The sequence below is a fragment of the Somniosus microcephalus genome, chromosome 11 (genome assembly GCF_052327205.1).
Source record: "Somniosus microcephalus isolate GS21.2 chromosome 11, FLI_Smic_1.0, whole genome shotgun sequence".
Classification (NCBI taxonomy): domain Eukaryota; kingdom Metazoa; phylum Chordata; class Chondrichthyes; order Squaliformes; family Somniosidae; genus Somniosus; species Somniosus microcephalus.
In genome coordinates this window covers 33,076,799-33,094,605 of record NC_140997.1, presented here as the reverse complement: position 1 = coordinate 33,094,605, position 17,807 = coordinate 33,076,799, and the positions used below count along the sequence as shown (strand labels likewise).

Below are 17,807 nucleotides of genomic sequence, written 5' to 3'. Positions count from 1 at the left end.
GGTAGAACCGAACGTGCGGGAGAGGGAGAGACAGAGCCGAGCAAGGGGAGAGAGACTGTGCGAGAGCCAGTCCAGCGGCTGAACTGTTCTCCACCAACGGGGTACCCAGGGCCGGTAGAACCGAACGTGCGGGAGAGAGAGCGACAGAGCCGGGTACGGAGAGAGAGACTGCGCGAGAGCCAGTCCAGCGGCTGAACTGTCCTCCGTTAACGGGGTGTACCCAGCGCCGGTAGAGCCGTGCGGGCGGGAGGAAAAGACAGAGCCGAGTAAGGGGAGCTGTGCGAGAGCCAGCCCAGCGGCTGAACCTGTCCGCTGTGGGGAAAGCGTACCCCTTCCACCAGGAAGAAACACGGTAAACCGCCATTAGGCGGAGGAGACGACAGAAGCGGGAAACCGCCATTGAAGTGGGCGGGGAGAGAAAGGAAGAGCGGGAAACCGCCATTTTCGCGGGAAAACCGCCATCTTAACTGACATACCGCCATTGAAGTGGGCGGGGAGAGAAGGAAAGAGCGGGAAACCGCCGATTTCGCGGGAAAACCGCCATCTTAGAAATAAACAAATAAATAAGAATACTTAAAGAAATACTGGTGCTGCTCCCAAGGGAAGAAAGATGCCTAAGCGAGGGAATATTAACGACTTTAATTCTGAAATAGAAGACTGGGCCACGTACGTGGAACGCATAGAGATCTATTGCGAAGCCAACAAAATAGAGGAAGACGACAAGGCGATAACATTGCTAAACTCGATGGGGGCAAAAACATACGGGCTCTTGAAGCATCTAATAGCACCAGATAAACCAGCGGATCAGACCTTCGAAGAGATTGTGGCTGTGCTGAAGGACCACTTGAACCCCACACCGTTGATGCTGGCTGAACGATTCAAATTCTACGCAAGAACGCAGAGGAAAGACGAAAGCAATGCGGAGTACTTGGTCGAACTGCGTAGGCTAGCGAAATACTGCCAGTTCGGAGGGAATCTGACAGAAGCACTGCGGGACAAGTTCGTATGCGGATTGTCCAAAGAAGGGACGCAGAAGCGACTACTGGAAGAGAACGACCTCACACTGGACAGGGCTGTCCTTATAGCTGCATCGCACGAAGCCGCAGTGAAAGGAACGGCGGAAATGCAACTAAAGGCGGCGGCACTCGGGGTGGACCAAATTACTTCAAGCACAACAAAATGCTACCGTTGTGGGAAGACAACGCATGACCAGAATCAATGCTGGTTTAAGAACCAAGAGTGTAGGAAATGTGGCAAACTGGGTCACATCGCGAAGGTATGCCGGTCAGGGAAGAAGACCAACAATCAAAGGAAGCCACCACAAGAAAAGTACAACAAGGTACACAAGGTGGCTGAGAAGAGTTCAGACGAACAGAATTCAGACTCAGACCCAAACAACCAGGAGCTGGGTAGTCTGAGAATCCACAATGTGGGTAAAGAAACGGATCTACAAACCATCTGGGTCATACTAAAAATAGCTGGAGTCCAAGTAAGGATGGAGCTGGACACTGGATCAGCTCTATCAGTCATCAACCGAAGGGACTACCACCGGCTATTCTCTCACATACCTTTAAGAAATACCAAGTTCGTATTACAGACATACACGGGGCATAACGTATACCCCATGGGGAAAATAAGAGTCAAGGTGAGAGATAGGGGTAAAGAACACCCAAGAATGAACTTGTACGTATTACCTGAAGGAGGACCACCACTTCTAGGACGGGAGTGGATTAAGAAAATAGATATGGAATGGCACTACCTAAAAGCCATAATGAGGGAGGACTCGGTGCAAGCTATCAGCTCAGATTCTGAAATGGATGACGATAAGACCAATTCAAATATGGAAGACAAGGCTAAAAGGGACTTGCCGACGATGGGGAAGGAAACGAAGACATGCAGAAGGACTTATGTTACCAAGAAGAATAAAGCTGCAGAGCAGAACTCCAGGTTGACAGAGAATTCTGAGCCTGTTCAAGCAAAGGATTCATCCACGACGGAAGAACACCGAGTTCGGACTCAAACTTATGTCAAAGTACGACAACAATTAGAACAGTTGAGTGACCGTCTCGTACAAGAGATGAAAAATATGGAAAAGTTCTGGGACACCGAATGGGAGAACCTGGAAAGACAACAGAGACAGCTAGCTCAAGCAGAGAGCGACCATAGAGCCATCGTGGCCAAATACCAATCACATTCCCCTGATGCTGTTCAGGAACTAGAATATTTACAGAACGAACCAAAGGAAGAGGAATCTTCAGGAAGCCAGGATTTTATCCCAGTTCATCTCTACGACTCGTTGCAAGCAGAGTGTAACAAGTTGAAAGAACAGTATGAACAGGCCCAGACTACAATCCTGGAAGGGGTTAACTCGGCAACCTCCGAAAAGCTAGTTTTAGTGAAAGCATCTGAACAGCTAAAGGTTGAACATGAGCGAGAATTACAAAGGCTGCAGGAAATGTTTGAGGAGCTCCAGGCCAAGACAGACTCATCGGTAGAGATTCCATCCATCGAGGAAAAATTAGAGGTGGAAGACATAGCAGAACATGAAATTCAAGATGTCCAAGAACTCATTAAATTATTGAAGGCAACCCAGGACAAATATGAGGCGGCAATGGCCGAGGTTCAACAACTTGAAGAACATATTCAACTAGGAATCCGGGCAGTGGAAGGAAAGGCAACTGGAAGGATCACAGAGACTGTAGGAATGGCCCCTGAACAGGAGTTAGAGAACATCAAGGCGCAACTTCTTCGAGCGCTTAAAACCAAAGTACCGGAGGAAAGGAAGGTGAAAACATTGGAGGGAAAGGTGGATGAAATGGAGAAGACTCTAATCCACAGTGTCCCCGTAGAAGAGTTAACGGCCAGCCAACTCTTACACACGCTGAGGGACAAGACTCCAAAATGGGAACACGAGTTTCAGGGTTCAAAGGGAAAGAATACGAAGCTTCCAAAAGTCACGGAGATAGCTGAGGTGGCAACACAGCTTTTACAAGGATGCCAAAAGTACGCTGAATTGCGTCAAGGGGAACAGAAGGGGGTGGAAACAGATACTCCAGTAGAAGGATTAAATAGCCTGACAACGACATCCCCGATGGAAGGGAAGGTATTGAACTCACAAATGAGGCCAGTAGTGAAGGAATGGCAGACATCCCCGGAAGAGCGGAATGAATATGAATGTTTGAAGAAGTCTTTTCAAGAAAGATGGTTAGGGAAGGAACCACCGTCAGCTAACGTCCAGATGGATAAGAAGGAAGTAGAAGGGCCTCTCACTGGCCTAACTCAGGACGACCCCGAATATTACCATGACCTGTTGAGTGACACTGAATATTACGAGGATCTGGTCTGCTCAGTTTGTGATGAAAACTCCCAAAGTGCTGAAATCCGGATGAAGCACTTAAGGTCTAAGGAACATAGAGAGTTGGTGGCGCTACAGCTGGCAGCCGAGAAAGGAGCTCCAAGAGTGTCAAAAAGGCAGAAAAGGAAAAGAAGAAGCAGAAGATAATAACTGTCTAAAATATTAGCACTTCTACCATCTCAGGCGGGACACTACGAAAGGAACTAAATTAGTTGAAAAACTGGAAAATATCAAGACAGCCAGTTGGTTGTAAAAGTCCACACTGCTGGTTCAACAGGACGAAAGTTCAAGCTGTTACGTCAAGAAAAAGGCTATGGAGGAGTCACGCTAGCCATGTGAACCGGCTACACCAAAGAGATGTTGTTTGGAACGAGTCAAGATCAGAGACTGAATCTATGAACTGTTTCCGCAGAGACTGAACCTGTGAACTGTTCCCACCAAGATTATATCTGTAAATTGTTTTATATGACATTGACTCCACCGAGATTATATCTGTAATTTGTTTTATAGGAAGTTGAAGATATGTATGTTTAACGGGGACTCTGTAAGTAATAAGCTAAAAAGGGAGGATTGTAGTGTATGTACCCGTCTACCTTTAAGGGAACTATTGAATGTAACCGTTCACCTTTAAGAGAACTACTTTAGGTGTGGCACTATTTGTTTGGCTTCTGTATACTGTAATACCGATAGTGACCACACCAGTATATAAGTGTTGTGGCAGGATTGCTGGGGCAGATTCGCCCTGACCTTCGAATAGTAAAGACCTGTTTGTTTGTTACTCCTGAAGTCTGTGTCGTTATTAACCGTACAACCCACAGACTTTACAATTGTCTCAATTTAGAGCTCCCAGCAAAAACAACACCTATTATTCATGGGATGGCATTTTTCACTTGAGCTCAGCAGGGGTTAGTTGCCAGGGTAGTCTGAACATCTGTTCTTTGGAGGGGGTAGCAGGCTTGACTGGCAGCTCTGCTGACCAACACCTGGCAAGAGAATGGGAGCAGGAGCCAAACTACATTTCTTGTGCAGTAAAGTAACAAAAAAAAGTAAAAGACATGGTCAATCAGTTCCAACAAAGGCAGCGAAAGGCCAGCCTTAGCCTGAGTGAAATTTAAGATATAGCCGATCAGTTTTCATAGCTGACCAGCAGGAAGGACAACTCAAAGTGAGCCTTCTGCCCTCTAGTCAGGATAGCACAGCAAGTTGTTGTTTTATCGGCTATGAGGAGTATTATTGAAGAAATAAAAACAGCCTGGAATAATATCCTGTTCAGTCACATGCATTATTATGTAAAATAAAGCAGCTTCTTAATCCTACATTGACCTCGTCTGACCAAAATGTTCCTCAGTTCTGCCAGCAGAAGACTGGAGTAGTGCACATGGGGGAACATGTGAAGGACACTATATCCAATTCAGACCACGAGGGAGTATTATTATTCACCCCTCCCCAGGTTATGCTATTGTACAATTAGCTGTTTGAGTATTAAAGGTAAACTCCTGAATGTAAGATACATGGGGGTAGGGGGTAATTTTAGCCCCAAAGAATGGGTGGGTTTGGGTTGGGTGGAAAGTAAAAAAAATTTACATTTCAAACCCAACCCCAACACTCCTCCGGTTCTGGTTTTAACAGAGGTGGGTCGGGGGCGGGCAAGCAATCCACTCCCAGGAGGTGGGTCGGTCAGCGAAGGTCGAATGCTTCCATTTTGACTGTTTTTCTTATTTTTAACATACTGTCGACTGGGTTTCCTGGGGCTCGGCAACTGCGTCAAGTAAAAGATGAGAAGGGCTGGATCCATGAGGTAAGTGCATTTACAGCACTACTGTGGGCAGAAGGAGCAGGAGTGTTTCCTCCAGACCCAACAAGCTAACCTCTAACCTCACAATCTCCGACCCCCACTTCACAGCCCCGAGTAAATATTGGGGTCACTTATCTCACTTCTGGGTGTGGTCAATGCTGCTGAACCTGAACAAGTATCTAAGGCAGATCCAAAATTTGTAACAACAGGGGTTTAGGGTGCATAGACTTTAAATAATTGTAGAAATTAGCTAAATAACCTAAAATAGTAATTTCATTTTCCTATTATTTTTGATTATTACAGCCGATCAGACTGATCCTCTCCTCCCAATACATCTTAATTAAATCATTAACTGAGCAATACATATGATAATAAAATAACAAGATCAGCTATTGAATAGCTGCCTATTAAAATTATATTTGCTTTTCTAATGGATTAGAATTTGCTCTAAAGACTTCTGCCTACGTTTTCTAACTGATTGCTTCCTTATTTGCATTTCATTACTGTCCTATAATTCAATTCAGTACCATTTCCATTCTTCACATTCAACCTAATAATTATAGAAGAGAATGATTTTAATATTTAAAATGATCACGTCTGACAAAAGATCAGACCTTTCATCTACCCAACTCCTTTTCCATCAGATAGGTTATGTGTTAATTCAACTTGAATCCAAATAATATCCTTCATGAAAATTAATACTATATTTGTAATAATTTTATGTATATATATATTTATAGATTCTAATAACCTGTTGTAAATCTAAAAATGGTATTTTGAAAAGAATACAGTGTAGTGTCTGAGGTAAATTTTTGAGTTCAGGCTTTTATATTGTTTAAAGCTTTAGGCAATCACTATCTTTGATACGAGTACCAACAAGTACTGACCATGGACATTTGTGTATGTTGAAACCACTGAAGAGAGGATGGCAAGTGGCATAGACATGCAGGTATTTGAGTACGTTTAAAATTTGATTACTTCTAAGGTTGAGAGAAAAATGCCAAGACTTGTTCCCCAAGTGGCTCAGTAGATAACCCCATACCTTAGAGACAACCTACAATTTGCAACGGTAGTGAATTATTATACAGATAAAGGAAAGTCCCAGGTTTGATTTCTTGCCTGTGATGAGTTAGCTGATTTTACCAGAATGGTAGTACATTTGCTCTCAAAGACCCATTTTCTCTGATTAATTCGAAGGCTCTCCTTCAAAAGGGGATGCAACACATATTTCTGTACAATTCACTCACTCAGACTTCTCTAATGAAGAACTGAAATTGTACAATTCATGCACTCGCCCTAAAATACTTTGAATATTTTGCTTTAAAGAGATCAAAGTCTGTATTTAAAGAGTTAGGCTAACACTCTTAAGTCATTTTTTATTAAGAATCGCAAACCCATACTTCATGCAGTCAGCCAATTTTCAAAGGGGAAAGTCAAATACGCATTCACGGTCAGTGCAAGACCTCACAGCTGTTGCACTATTTAAGCCTGTGCATGATGCAGCAGGAGCACCCTTGTTCCCAACATTTTGTGAAAAGACCCTTGCCTTACGTTTAATTCTCAAAAAAAAACATTTGCTGATTCTTCTCAATGGCAGGCTAAACCTCTACATGCTGTTGCTGAAGACATTCAGTTAAGGTAACAACACAAGGAAGAATCCTAGTTCTTTCCTGCATTTGGCTGCAGAGAAGAGGTTAAGATGAATCGGTTCTGTTAAAGTGAGTACATTTTCTCAAACCCTACCAAAGTCTATGCAAATAGCAATTTGTTAAAAACTGCAGACACCCCCTAATCAGAACTTGTAACCAAGGCGCAGCTCAAAATAATGTTCCAATCATATAGGGTTGTACAAATCAGAGAGATTACACATGGCAGCACACACCATCTAAAATGAGACAGCCCAAGATGTTTGTTTCACTACAATATACAGCAAGTACAATTGCCCTTTCTCACATCCAACCATTGACACTTTGGGCTTCTCAGGGTTAAGAGTAGTTCCAAATATAATTATTTCAAATCGTACTCATGTCCTTTCTGTTTGAGATATTTCACTCATGTTGGTGATCTAATTAATTGCACAAAACTATATTTTTAACACTAGCACATCTTATGATCATTTGGTATTTCGGCTAGTATTTCGGTGGGGAATTCTGCCACTAAAATGGATCCAGACCTGGGCCAATCATACTGATTCATTTCAAATAGTTTTATATCAGTGTCAGTCGTGGCTCAGTTGGCAGCACACTTGCCTCTGAGTCAGAAGGATTTGAACAACAAGCTAGGCTGACACTCCAGTGCAGTGCTAAAGGAGGTGCCGTCTTTTGGATGAGACGTTAAACCAAGGCCTGCTCTCTCAGGTGGACGTAAAAGATCCCATGGCACTATTTCGAAGAAGAGCAGGGGAGTTATCCCCAGTGTCCTGGACAATATTTATCCCTCAATCAACATCACAAAAACAGATGATCTGGTCATTATCACATTGTTGTTTGTGGGAGCTTGCTGTGTGCAAATTGGCTGCCGCGTTTCCCACATTACAACAGTAACTACACTCCAAAAGTACTTCATTGGCTGTAAAGTGCTTTGAGACATCCAGTGGTCGTGAAAGGTGCTATATAAATGCAAGTCTTTCCTTACACATATATATATATATATATCAAAAGCATTTCCCCAAATGGGAAAATCTTACCCATTTCCCTTCTGTTTGAGAATTTTTAGTCACCAAATCAATTCCACTACACATATATGGTTTATATGTGCAAATTGGCTGCCGCGTTTCCCACATTACAACAGTAACTACACTCCAAAAGTACTTCATTGGCTGTAAAGTGCTTTGAGACATCCAGTGGTCGTGAAAGGTGCTATATAAATGCAAGTCTTTCCTTACACATATATATATATATATATCAAAAGCATTTCCCCAAATGGGAAAATCTTACCCATTTCCCTTCTGTTTGAGAATTTTTAGTCACCAAATCAATTCCACTACACATATATGGTTTATATAAAAGGCTTTATCCACCTTATTGCTACTGTCCAGATTACCACATGATCTTCATGCTACTGATTATTACAAAATAACATTTGTTTCTAATCAGAAAAATGAAGGGTAATAATTTTTATTACAAAAAAAAACTCCAGAATATGTGCTTTAAACCCCACAATTTTTATTGCAGTGAGGCATATAGCATTTAACCAGAATAGAAAATGGGAGATTGCACACATGGGCGATTTGCTCCATTGGTCAGTTAACAGAGTGACCCAAGCAAACACACTTTTCTTGTTACAAAACAAGCATCTAACAGTGACTACTTATCCATTCAGCTCAAAGATTGATGAGTTTTTCTCTAGTCTGCATTCATGAATTAAAGAGATTGGCATAGTTACACAGTTCAGTGGACGTTGTTCACTTCATCTTCTGAAATACATAGCAGCTCTTTGCAAAAGTCACAGGATGGAAACCCTCCATATCTTCATTGCTAAGGCAGCAGTTCCAACACAATGAGGAAAGGAGTTCTGCATAGAATCATGATGACTTGATTACACGTTTTTTGTTTTACGATCCATGCTAACAGAGACAGCCCAAGATGCTTGCTTCACTGCAAGATACGTAGCAAGTACAATTGCCCTTTCTAGTGTCCAATCATTTAGGCCTCGAGTTTGTCATGATTAAGGGCAGTTCCAAAAATAATTGTATTAAATCTTACCCACGTCCCTTCTGTTTGAGAATTTTCACTCATGTTAGTCACCAAATCAATTCCACAAAACTACACTTTTAACACTAATACATCTGAGTAAAATAAGTACTTCATGGAAAAATATATGGTCAGCCTTGCATCCTGTAAGAGTGTTGATTCTGTGAAGCCATAGAACCAAAGCGAACATTCATTCAATAGCCAAGTCAAGAAAAAGTGGAAAATTAACTTGAAATGACCTCAAGTTTAGCCCTGTATTTCTAATTCAAGTTCATATGGCAAAACACTGCAACAGCGAGTTAGTAGAAATGGAAATCAGTTTTAACGCAAGTCCATGTTAGAGTTAGTCTTTTTTAGGAGTAAAGTTTTTAAGTGCAATATACTTCAATGTACAATTTTTGGATCAACTAGCAAGAATAGAGGTGAAAGGCTCTTAAGAACCATCCATTTCAGATAAGAATTAGCTAGCTCCTAATTGACCGTATATAGTGCCATCACAGTTCCATTTATTGTATGCTTGCTTGACTTGATTATTGGCATAATATTTTCACTTTAGCAACATGGTCTTCCAAAGTGTCAAGTGCAATTGAGCAATTTTCGGTTTTGAACAAAGATAAAGAATCTGAAATGACAAATAGCTTTGACACATCCCTTCTAAATATCGCAGCATTGTGCACCTATAGTGGTACAATCTGTTATGTAATCGGAGGGTATGATCTTAAAACTATTAAGAATTTCAGACTGTTTTCTTTTAACCATGACAGAAATCTCTGTTAAATGGTACTCCAGTGTAAAAATTATAAACAATAAAAAATAACAAACGGGTCATTTTTCAACAGTATAAAGGAACTTCACGTAAGCTGTACATTTCCAATAATCAAGAGCATTAATGCTAATGTAGCAAATGGTTCAAGATTGATCATTTGGAGAATATAGTCTGGTCACAGAAAGGTGTCTCCTCTTTCCCACTGATGCATTTCATTGTAGAATCCTTCATAGAAGTTGAAGCCTTGATCTATATTCAAAGGGGTCACTTGGAACTCTTCCTTCATCTCCTCCCATGGATGCCTTTGAGCATCTGAGAAAAAAGTAAAATCTTCAAACTGGGGAGTTTGGCTGGTGGTTTCTGCAAGAACTTGGTCCATCCCCATGGAGCACCATTTAGACTGTGGGCTAATGTGCCTTCCTTGGACAGTAAGGTCCAGCTCTGTCCCCAGTGAGTTCAATGCTGCATTGATGTCTAGGTCCTCAAAATTGCTCCCATTTACATTGAACACATCATCAAAGACTGAGGCCCAGTCAAAGTCTCCCTTGAGGGATTCTGATTCTCTATCATCATGAGCCAGCAGTGGAGACTTGGAAGTTCTGGCCATCTTCATTGTTCGCTTTGGCAGGGCTTGCTTGCGTTTGCTTGCAGTTCGTTGGTTGTCTGAGGAGTTGAAAATTTGATTACTATGACCATTTTCCATGAACCGCATAGATGCATGTCCAGGCCCGGAGTAAGGCAGAAAAGATTGAGTTGATGGATTTAGTGAGACTTCAGATGTAGATATAGACGGTAGTTTGTTTTGTTTGAGGGTGCTAAAATGAGTTGTAGGCATCCGTCTCCTTTTGAATACACCATTAACAAACATATCAGCATACTGTGGATCAATCTGCCAGAAACCTCCTTTACCAGGTTCATCCTTCTGTCTTGGCACTTTCATGAAGCATTTATTTAAAGAAAGGTTATGACGAATAGAATTCTGTAAATAAGATGGAAAAAAGAGAGACATTAATATGACAACATCTTCTACATCGGAAGTATGAAAGAAATTTACTGTTACTTAACTAGACCTATAAAAGTGGTGCTCAAGGTGCATTTGTGTATATTAAAATTACATACTATTTCTTTACAACAATATTTTGTTCCACATTTTGTAGGAATAATCTAGTTTTAAATATTAAATTCAGTCCAATCTGGGCTAACCATAGAAGTTTAAAGCATAGAAGAGGCCATTCGGCTCATCATCTCAAAACTAGAGAAATCCAAAACTACTCTCACTGCCCTGCTCTCTTCCCACATTCTTCTATCTTCCTTTGCTTCAAATATTTATCCACTTTTCCCTTAAAAGATCTAATGGTCTCTGCCGCAGCTACTTCCAGTGGTGAAGCATAATTTTAAATTTATGCCTCCTTGTCATTGACTCCCCAACCAGAGTAAATAATATTTCCTTATTCACTCTCTGAAAACTCTTCATAGTTTCAAAACACTATTACATCTCCTCTTAGCCATTTCTGCTCCAGTGGAAGTAGCCCCAGTTTATCAACTCTCCCCTTCCATCCTTGGCATCATCCTGGCTATACACTCTCAATGGCTGCAATTCTCTTTCTAGAGTGGGGTTCCCAAAACGGCACACAGTTCTCTAACTGTAGACTAACCATTGTTTTGTATAAATTGATTATATCTTTACTTTATGTCCCTATTAATAAAACCAAAATTCTGTTTGCTGTTTTTATTCCTTTATCTACCTACCCTCAAACCCCTAGATTTCTGTGCTTTTCCATTAAATGTACACTTTTGTTCTTTGTTTTTTCTCTAAAGTGTATCATTACACATTTATCAACATTGCATCTACCCATCCTGTCCATTCTGGTGCTATGTTTCCTCTTATACCATACACCTGAATTTTATTCACAAGTCTCTTCTGAGATTTTCCTTACTAAATCCCCTCTGAAATTCCATCTACACTGCATTTACCACATTCCCTTTATCTGACCAAACACAACTTGCCTTTAACAAATCTGTGCTGGCTGTCCTTGATTAACCTATGCATTTCTAAATGCTCAATAATTCTATCTTGGATTATGGATTCCAACAGTTTGCTTACAACTGACATTAGACAACTAGTTGCCCCAATTTATTCTTCTCCCCCTTCGTAAACATTATTCTGTCAAACCAAGAGCAAGACATAAAGGCATGGAGTCATCATTTTATTTTTGGAAATCAAACGGTAATATTTTACAACTGTGAGCACTGCAGCAAGGTTTTACTGCAAAAATTGCTATCTGTCTGCTCCATATTGTTGGGTTAGTTCTTTTAATTTTCCTATCTTGTCATTGTCTTTTCTGTTTTCCCCTTGCCTATTAAAGAACTTACACCATCTTTGCCATCAACTTTCATTATAAAGCCATCATTTTACATTACACTTAACCATGAAAAAGGAATGTAGTTGTCTCTCACCAATGTAGGTTCCATGGTACTTTCTGTTGTATTTAATCTGGTTTGCGCTATATGATGTCTTTAATGAATATTAAAGGTAACAAAAATGCCTAAATATTATAAAAAGTGGCCATTACACTGGCCACTTATGTCTGCTGCTTGACCTATTATGAACATAAAAGTGTTTGTGGAACCTTGCTGTGCACCTACTGGCTGCTGTGTTTCCTACATTACAACAGTGACTACACTTCAAAGGAACTTAATTGGCTGTAAAACACTTTGGGGCATCCTGAGGTCATGAAAGGCGTTATATAAATGCAAGATTTTTCTTTCTTTCGTATCTTTTCACATCCTCAGGATGTACCAAAGTGATTCATAGGTAGCGAACTACTTTTTAAATGTCACTATTCCAATATAGAAAAATACAAACACCAATTTGCACAGCAAGGTCCCACAAACAGCAATGAGATAAATGATTAATTTTGGTGGTCCTGGCTGAGTGATAAGCTCCCCTGCTCTGTTCAAATAATACCCTGAGGTCTTCTGCATCCATTTGAACAGACATGGGGCCTGGGTTTAAAGTCTACTCTGAAAAGCTGCACCTCTGATAATGCAGCATGCCCCCAGTACTGCACTGAAGTGGCGGCTTCAATTATATGCGCTTATAATTTTATGTACATTGCATATTATATTCTCATATTCATTTGATACTTATCTGCTACTCTGCATTAATCCTATAATCGCCAAAATAATTAATTTATCAAACACGGCCTCCATGGTTGAGATTTATCACCTCTGTACTCCGCAGTTTGGATTCATTTTAAAATCATGGGCTAGGGGCCACAGAAACAATTCCAACCCATATTTTAAAAATGTTGTTCCCGATTCCCTGATTTTCTGCATTTAGCTCTCTCTTTAGGTGTTCTCTCAAGATGATGGAAAATATAATTTGTCTGCTCTTCATAGCCAAGTGATAATGTATCTTTTACACTCACATTTCTGATTTCAATACAAGTAGAGAACAGAGGAAATTTCCTCCTCCCCCATGCAGTATTCTTCAGTCACAAGTCCAGGATACTCTTGGCCACTATTATTATTGCTTCATCCTTCCTACTAATGATTCATCTGGCCCAGAAATTCGGGTCTCCACAGGTGAGTACGCGCTGGGTACTCACCCGTGGGCCCGATGGAAGTGCCGGTTTCCTGCATGCACTGCGCATGCATGGGAAACCGGCACTTCCATTCCTCTGAACGAAGAGGTTCAGAGGTTGAACGCGTGCGCAGGGGAGGCTGCGTGTGCACATCAAACTTAGGTTTTTTTTGCAGGTTTTCCCGGGAGGGTAAGCCTGCAGAATTTACACATTTAAAAAGCAGGCGTAAGGCCTGCTTTTTACAAGGTAAGTGGTGAATTAATTAAAATTAAAACATTTTTTCCACAGGTTTATTATTTTTAAATACTTTAAAGCAAGGTAAGTTTATTTTTAGCCCCGTTAAAATATAAAATTATTTTTTTCAAAAATTTAAATTATTGTTTAAAATAGTTATTTAATGTAATTTATAGTTTATTTAAAAAATGTGATTTAAAAAAAAATTATTTGAAGGTTTAGTGCTATTTTGGGGCCGTAGTATTTATAAGTCTTGACAGCACTTCCTGTCAGACTTATGAATGGAGCATTCCCTGCTCCGATTGGCTGCCCATGGCCCACGTGATCCCAGGGGACGCATCGAACTAACTGCGCCCCTGGGATACGCAAGCACTGCGTGCCGGCAGCTGGACCAGGCCCCGGATCGGAATTCCACAGGGCCCTAGAGCTCAACAGCCGGCGCGCAAGGTAAGTGCAGGTCGGGGGCTTGCACTCGTGGGAAGCCCCCAACCCAAATTTCTGGGCCAATAAATCATTTGTATAATTTCAATGTTAAGAGTTCAAAGAGTAACAGTAACGTTCTGGATATGTTCTGGAAGCAGTGAGTACGAGGCTGTATTTCATAGTGACTCTACAATGTACTCTGCTCTGTGTCAGCTTAGCTTGGTCTTAGTACACTTGCCTCTGAGTTAGAAGATAGTGGTTTCAAGCCCCACACTAAGGGCCTGAGCTCAAATTTCAGTTTAATACTTCAGTGCGGTAGTACTTCATTGTTTGAGGTGCTGCCTTTCAGGCGATGTGTTAACTGAAGGCCCCAACCACCTGTTCAGCTGGATATAAAAATCCCCACAGCACTATTTGAAGAAGAGAAGGGAGTGCCCCCCGTGACCTGGTCAACATTGTTCCCTCAAACACACCATCAGAAACAGATTAACTGGTCATTTATCTCATTCGCTGTTGTGGGACCTTGACGCATGCAAATTAGCTCCTGCATTTGCCTACATGCAAAGTAACTACACTTCAAAAGTGATTAAATGGCTGTGAAGTGCTTTGGGATGTGATGGAGTCTGCTGGTCTGAAATTCTACAATTACAGCCTCACGTTTTACCTGATTGTGATTTTTTTTTTTTAATTGCAATTTCTAAAAATCCACAATACTGTATATTGTAGGAACGGAGGTTCCTATCTGAATAAGGTATTCGACTCGATGAATCAAATCAACAGTTTTTAATGAACAACGAAGTTAACAGGGAAACTACAGGAGAAACGGTACACAGGTCTATTCAGCTTGCTGGGCATTCGACGACTACTGGAAGATTCTGGAAGCTGACGTCATGACGTCATCGCGTTCTTCGCGCCACTGGTGGTCACGTGATCGGCGTCATGATGTCATCACGTGGAGTGCAGGAAAACACAATACAGTACAGTTAACAGGCAGTTTAAAGGTGCAGTCCGCGGCTGCACTACACTGTAGTTAAAGGGATTATTACTAATTGTTCTGAGACCCTTGGTGGCTCCGCCACAATATATATATATATAGGAATTATGGTCATTTCAAATAAGATCTTAAACAAAAACAGAGTTTCACTCAAGTGGATATTCCAGAGGCAATTTCACATCAATGATTGTGTTCTAGAAAGTTCTATTCAGCTAAGATCTCCTCAATAACGAGTAACAACTTGCATTTATATAGCACCTTTAACGTAGTAAAATGTCACAAGGCGCTTCACAGGAGCGTTATCAAACAAAATTTGACACCGAGCCACATAAGGAGATATTAGGCCAGATGACCAAAAGCTTGGTCAAAGAGGTAGGTTTTAAAAAGCATCTTAAAGGAGGAGAGAGGGATAGAGAGGAGGAGTGGGTTAAGGAAGGAATTCCAGAGCTTAGGGCCTAGGCAGCCAATGGGGGAGTGATTAAAATCGGGGATGTGCAAGAGGCCAGAATTGGGGGAACACAGAGATCTCGGATGGTTGTAGGGCTGGAGGAGGTTACAGAAATAGGGAGGGGTGAAGCCATGGAGGGATTTGAAAACAAGGATGAGAATTTTAAAATTGAGGTGTTGTCGGGCCAGGAGCCAATGTAGGTCAGCAAGCACAGGGGTGATGGGTGAACGGGACTTGGTGCGAGCTAGGATACGGGCAGCAGGTGATGAGCATTACTTATTCTTACTTAATTGCCAAAACCTCAATAAAATCAGAATAATAACTCTGGTATGTCATGATTGTAGAAGAGATTAATGAATAGAATTATATTGCCATCTTTTATTTATATGGCTGTTCTGTTCCAGGTAATGCCTGACTCTGGTACCTGCTTAGAAAAAACAATGCGAGTTGAAAGCACTGAATTATACTGCTGGCTCTACATCACTCTGTCTCAATCAAAGTAGAGTTCTGCACATGTATCCTCTGCTAATTAACATCCAAATGCTGGCGATAATTTTGATATTAATAAAGGGTCATCTTTTCAGATTTTAATATTTAGGAATTTTGCTTTGCCTTGTAGAGCCTGAAGCCAGAATAGTGAGAGTCCAGCTCCTCGATATAGTTTCATACCACTTCTTGTAAATGAAACCAGGCTGAGATCGGCTGTCTTACACTGGTGTCAAACTACAGATCCTGTGTCAACTCAACGTGAAAAACATATTAAATCGTTATATTGAGCTCAAAATTTGCTTTCAAACAGGATGCCAATTATTGGCACATTGTGACAAAACCCTAAAATGAATCCAACCTTGTATCCCACCTAAATCTCTTCTCATGTTGATTCTAAGTAACTTTCTAATATGGAAACAAACCAATTTTGGGAAAAAATAGTTTGTGCTCACTCCACAACAGACGTAGCTTTATTTGAAAGAGAAACTAAGGGGGAGAAATTTGGCTGCTTTGTGCCTCCCATTAGCGCCTGGGGGGGGGTGGTAACAGGGCGCTAAGGGATTAACGACCGAGCGCGGCGAATTCAGCGATGCCCGCAAACTTCCCTGCCGGTTTAGCACTGATGCTAACACTTACCACCTCGCCCTCTGGCACCTTGCAGATCACGATGTAATAAAGTGTGTAGTGTCCCGTTACCACCCCGGATGTGAAACTGCCTCCCGCCACCTGTTGTATCACCGGGCGTCAGGAACGGCAGTAAGAGGAGGCTGGCCGCTTGGGGAGCGCTAATTAAAGGCAGTGGTTTTCAGGTCGGCCAAACTTTATTCTTTGCACCAGTCTGGTGCCTGCTGAAAGTTTTTGATGCTTTATTGCTGCGAGGTGTCCAAGCCCTCCACTCTCTGAGAGTGTTCGGGGCTGTAATGGCAGTTGCGCAGGTCGCCTGGCAACACAGAACTGAGCAGATGTATGTTGTGCACCATCATTGGCCCTTCCCTTTAAGCGAGGGAAGCAGCCTCCGATGCCGGTATCTTTGCACTCCTCATTGTTCAGCGCTCTGCTGCTACCATCCCGCTCTCGGACTTTAGCGCCCTGAGCAGTGGTTAGCACTCGATTTAGCGCCCCACTTCCCTCTTGGAGCGCTAAAGCTGAATTTCCCGGCAGGAGAGAATCATTAGCACCTGGCACTACTTTTTCTACTTTTCAAAAGATAGCGCCCAATCGGGGCATCACCGAATAGTCCAATAGTCTACATGTGATAAAGGGCAAATATTTTTAGATCCAAGACATGTTTTATGAATGTTGCATTGCTTTACGTACAAGTTAACTAACAACACACTTTTAAAAATGATTTGCTTGGTCAGAAAGCACATCTGATTATTTGTACAGAAACTCCAAGCCATGTACTTCTTGAACAAACATGAGACCAATAGTTCGCAAACCCTGGGGAGACATGGACATGTCCCAGGAGAGTGCAGACTTTTATTATAAACAGTGGGCACCCACCATGACAGATGAATCCAGCTCCGTCTAAAGCATGTTATCATAATATTGGGAATTATTGCTCACGTTGTGTGGTCCTGCATCAACTCAAAAGCTTCAAGTAGGAGCCAGAAGAGGCAACGAGGATCACCTCAGGGAATGGGGTAGAAGCAATAGCGAATAACAGCTGGTGAGGACAGTGCTTCAGTGCAATCAAGGTACAATTATAGTTTGCAGTTTATGAATCTTCAATTACAATTTATTCAGGTCTTTGCTTTAACTGCAGTCTACTTCTAACTCATTGTTCTCACCACCATATTCAACTAAAAATAATGAAATGGAGATGAGGTGCACTCAAGCAAACTTAACCCATGTAACTGAAACCTATTTATGATCATTACTGCATATTTTGGAAAGCTTTATGGAAATTTCAGCACAGAAGGAGACCATTTCGCCATTCTGCTTGCGATGGTGCTGGGTCCACATCAGAACTACCTATTTTAATTCCGTTTATCTGCTTTTTCCTCATACCCCTTCAATATTTT

The 17,807-nt window shown here is 41.6% G+C and overlaps 1 protein-coding gene across 1 annotated transcript in view; it reads right to left on the bottom strand.

Moving 5' to 3' along the window:
- Nucleotides 1–8,294: 8,294 nt before the first annotated feature.
- The window catches only part of foxj1b (forkhead box J1b), a 32,522-nt gene continuing 23,009 nt past the window's right edge, over nt 8,295–17,807 (bottom strand). Inside the window, exon 3 of the mRNA XM_086000456.1 lies at nt 8,295–10,587. Within this exon, the coding sequence (XP_085856582.1) occupies nt 9,784–10,587 (804 nt within the window). The 3' untranslated portion in view covers nt 8,295–9,783. The remainder of the gene's footprint in view (nt 10,588–17,807) is intronic.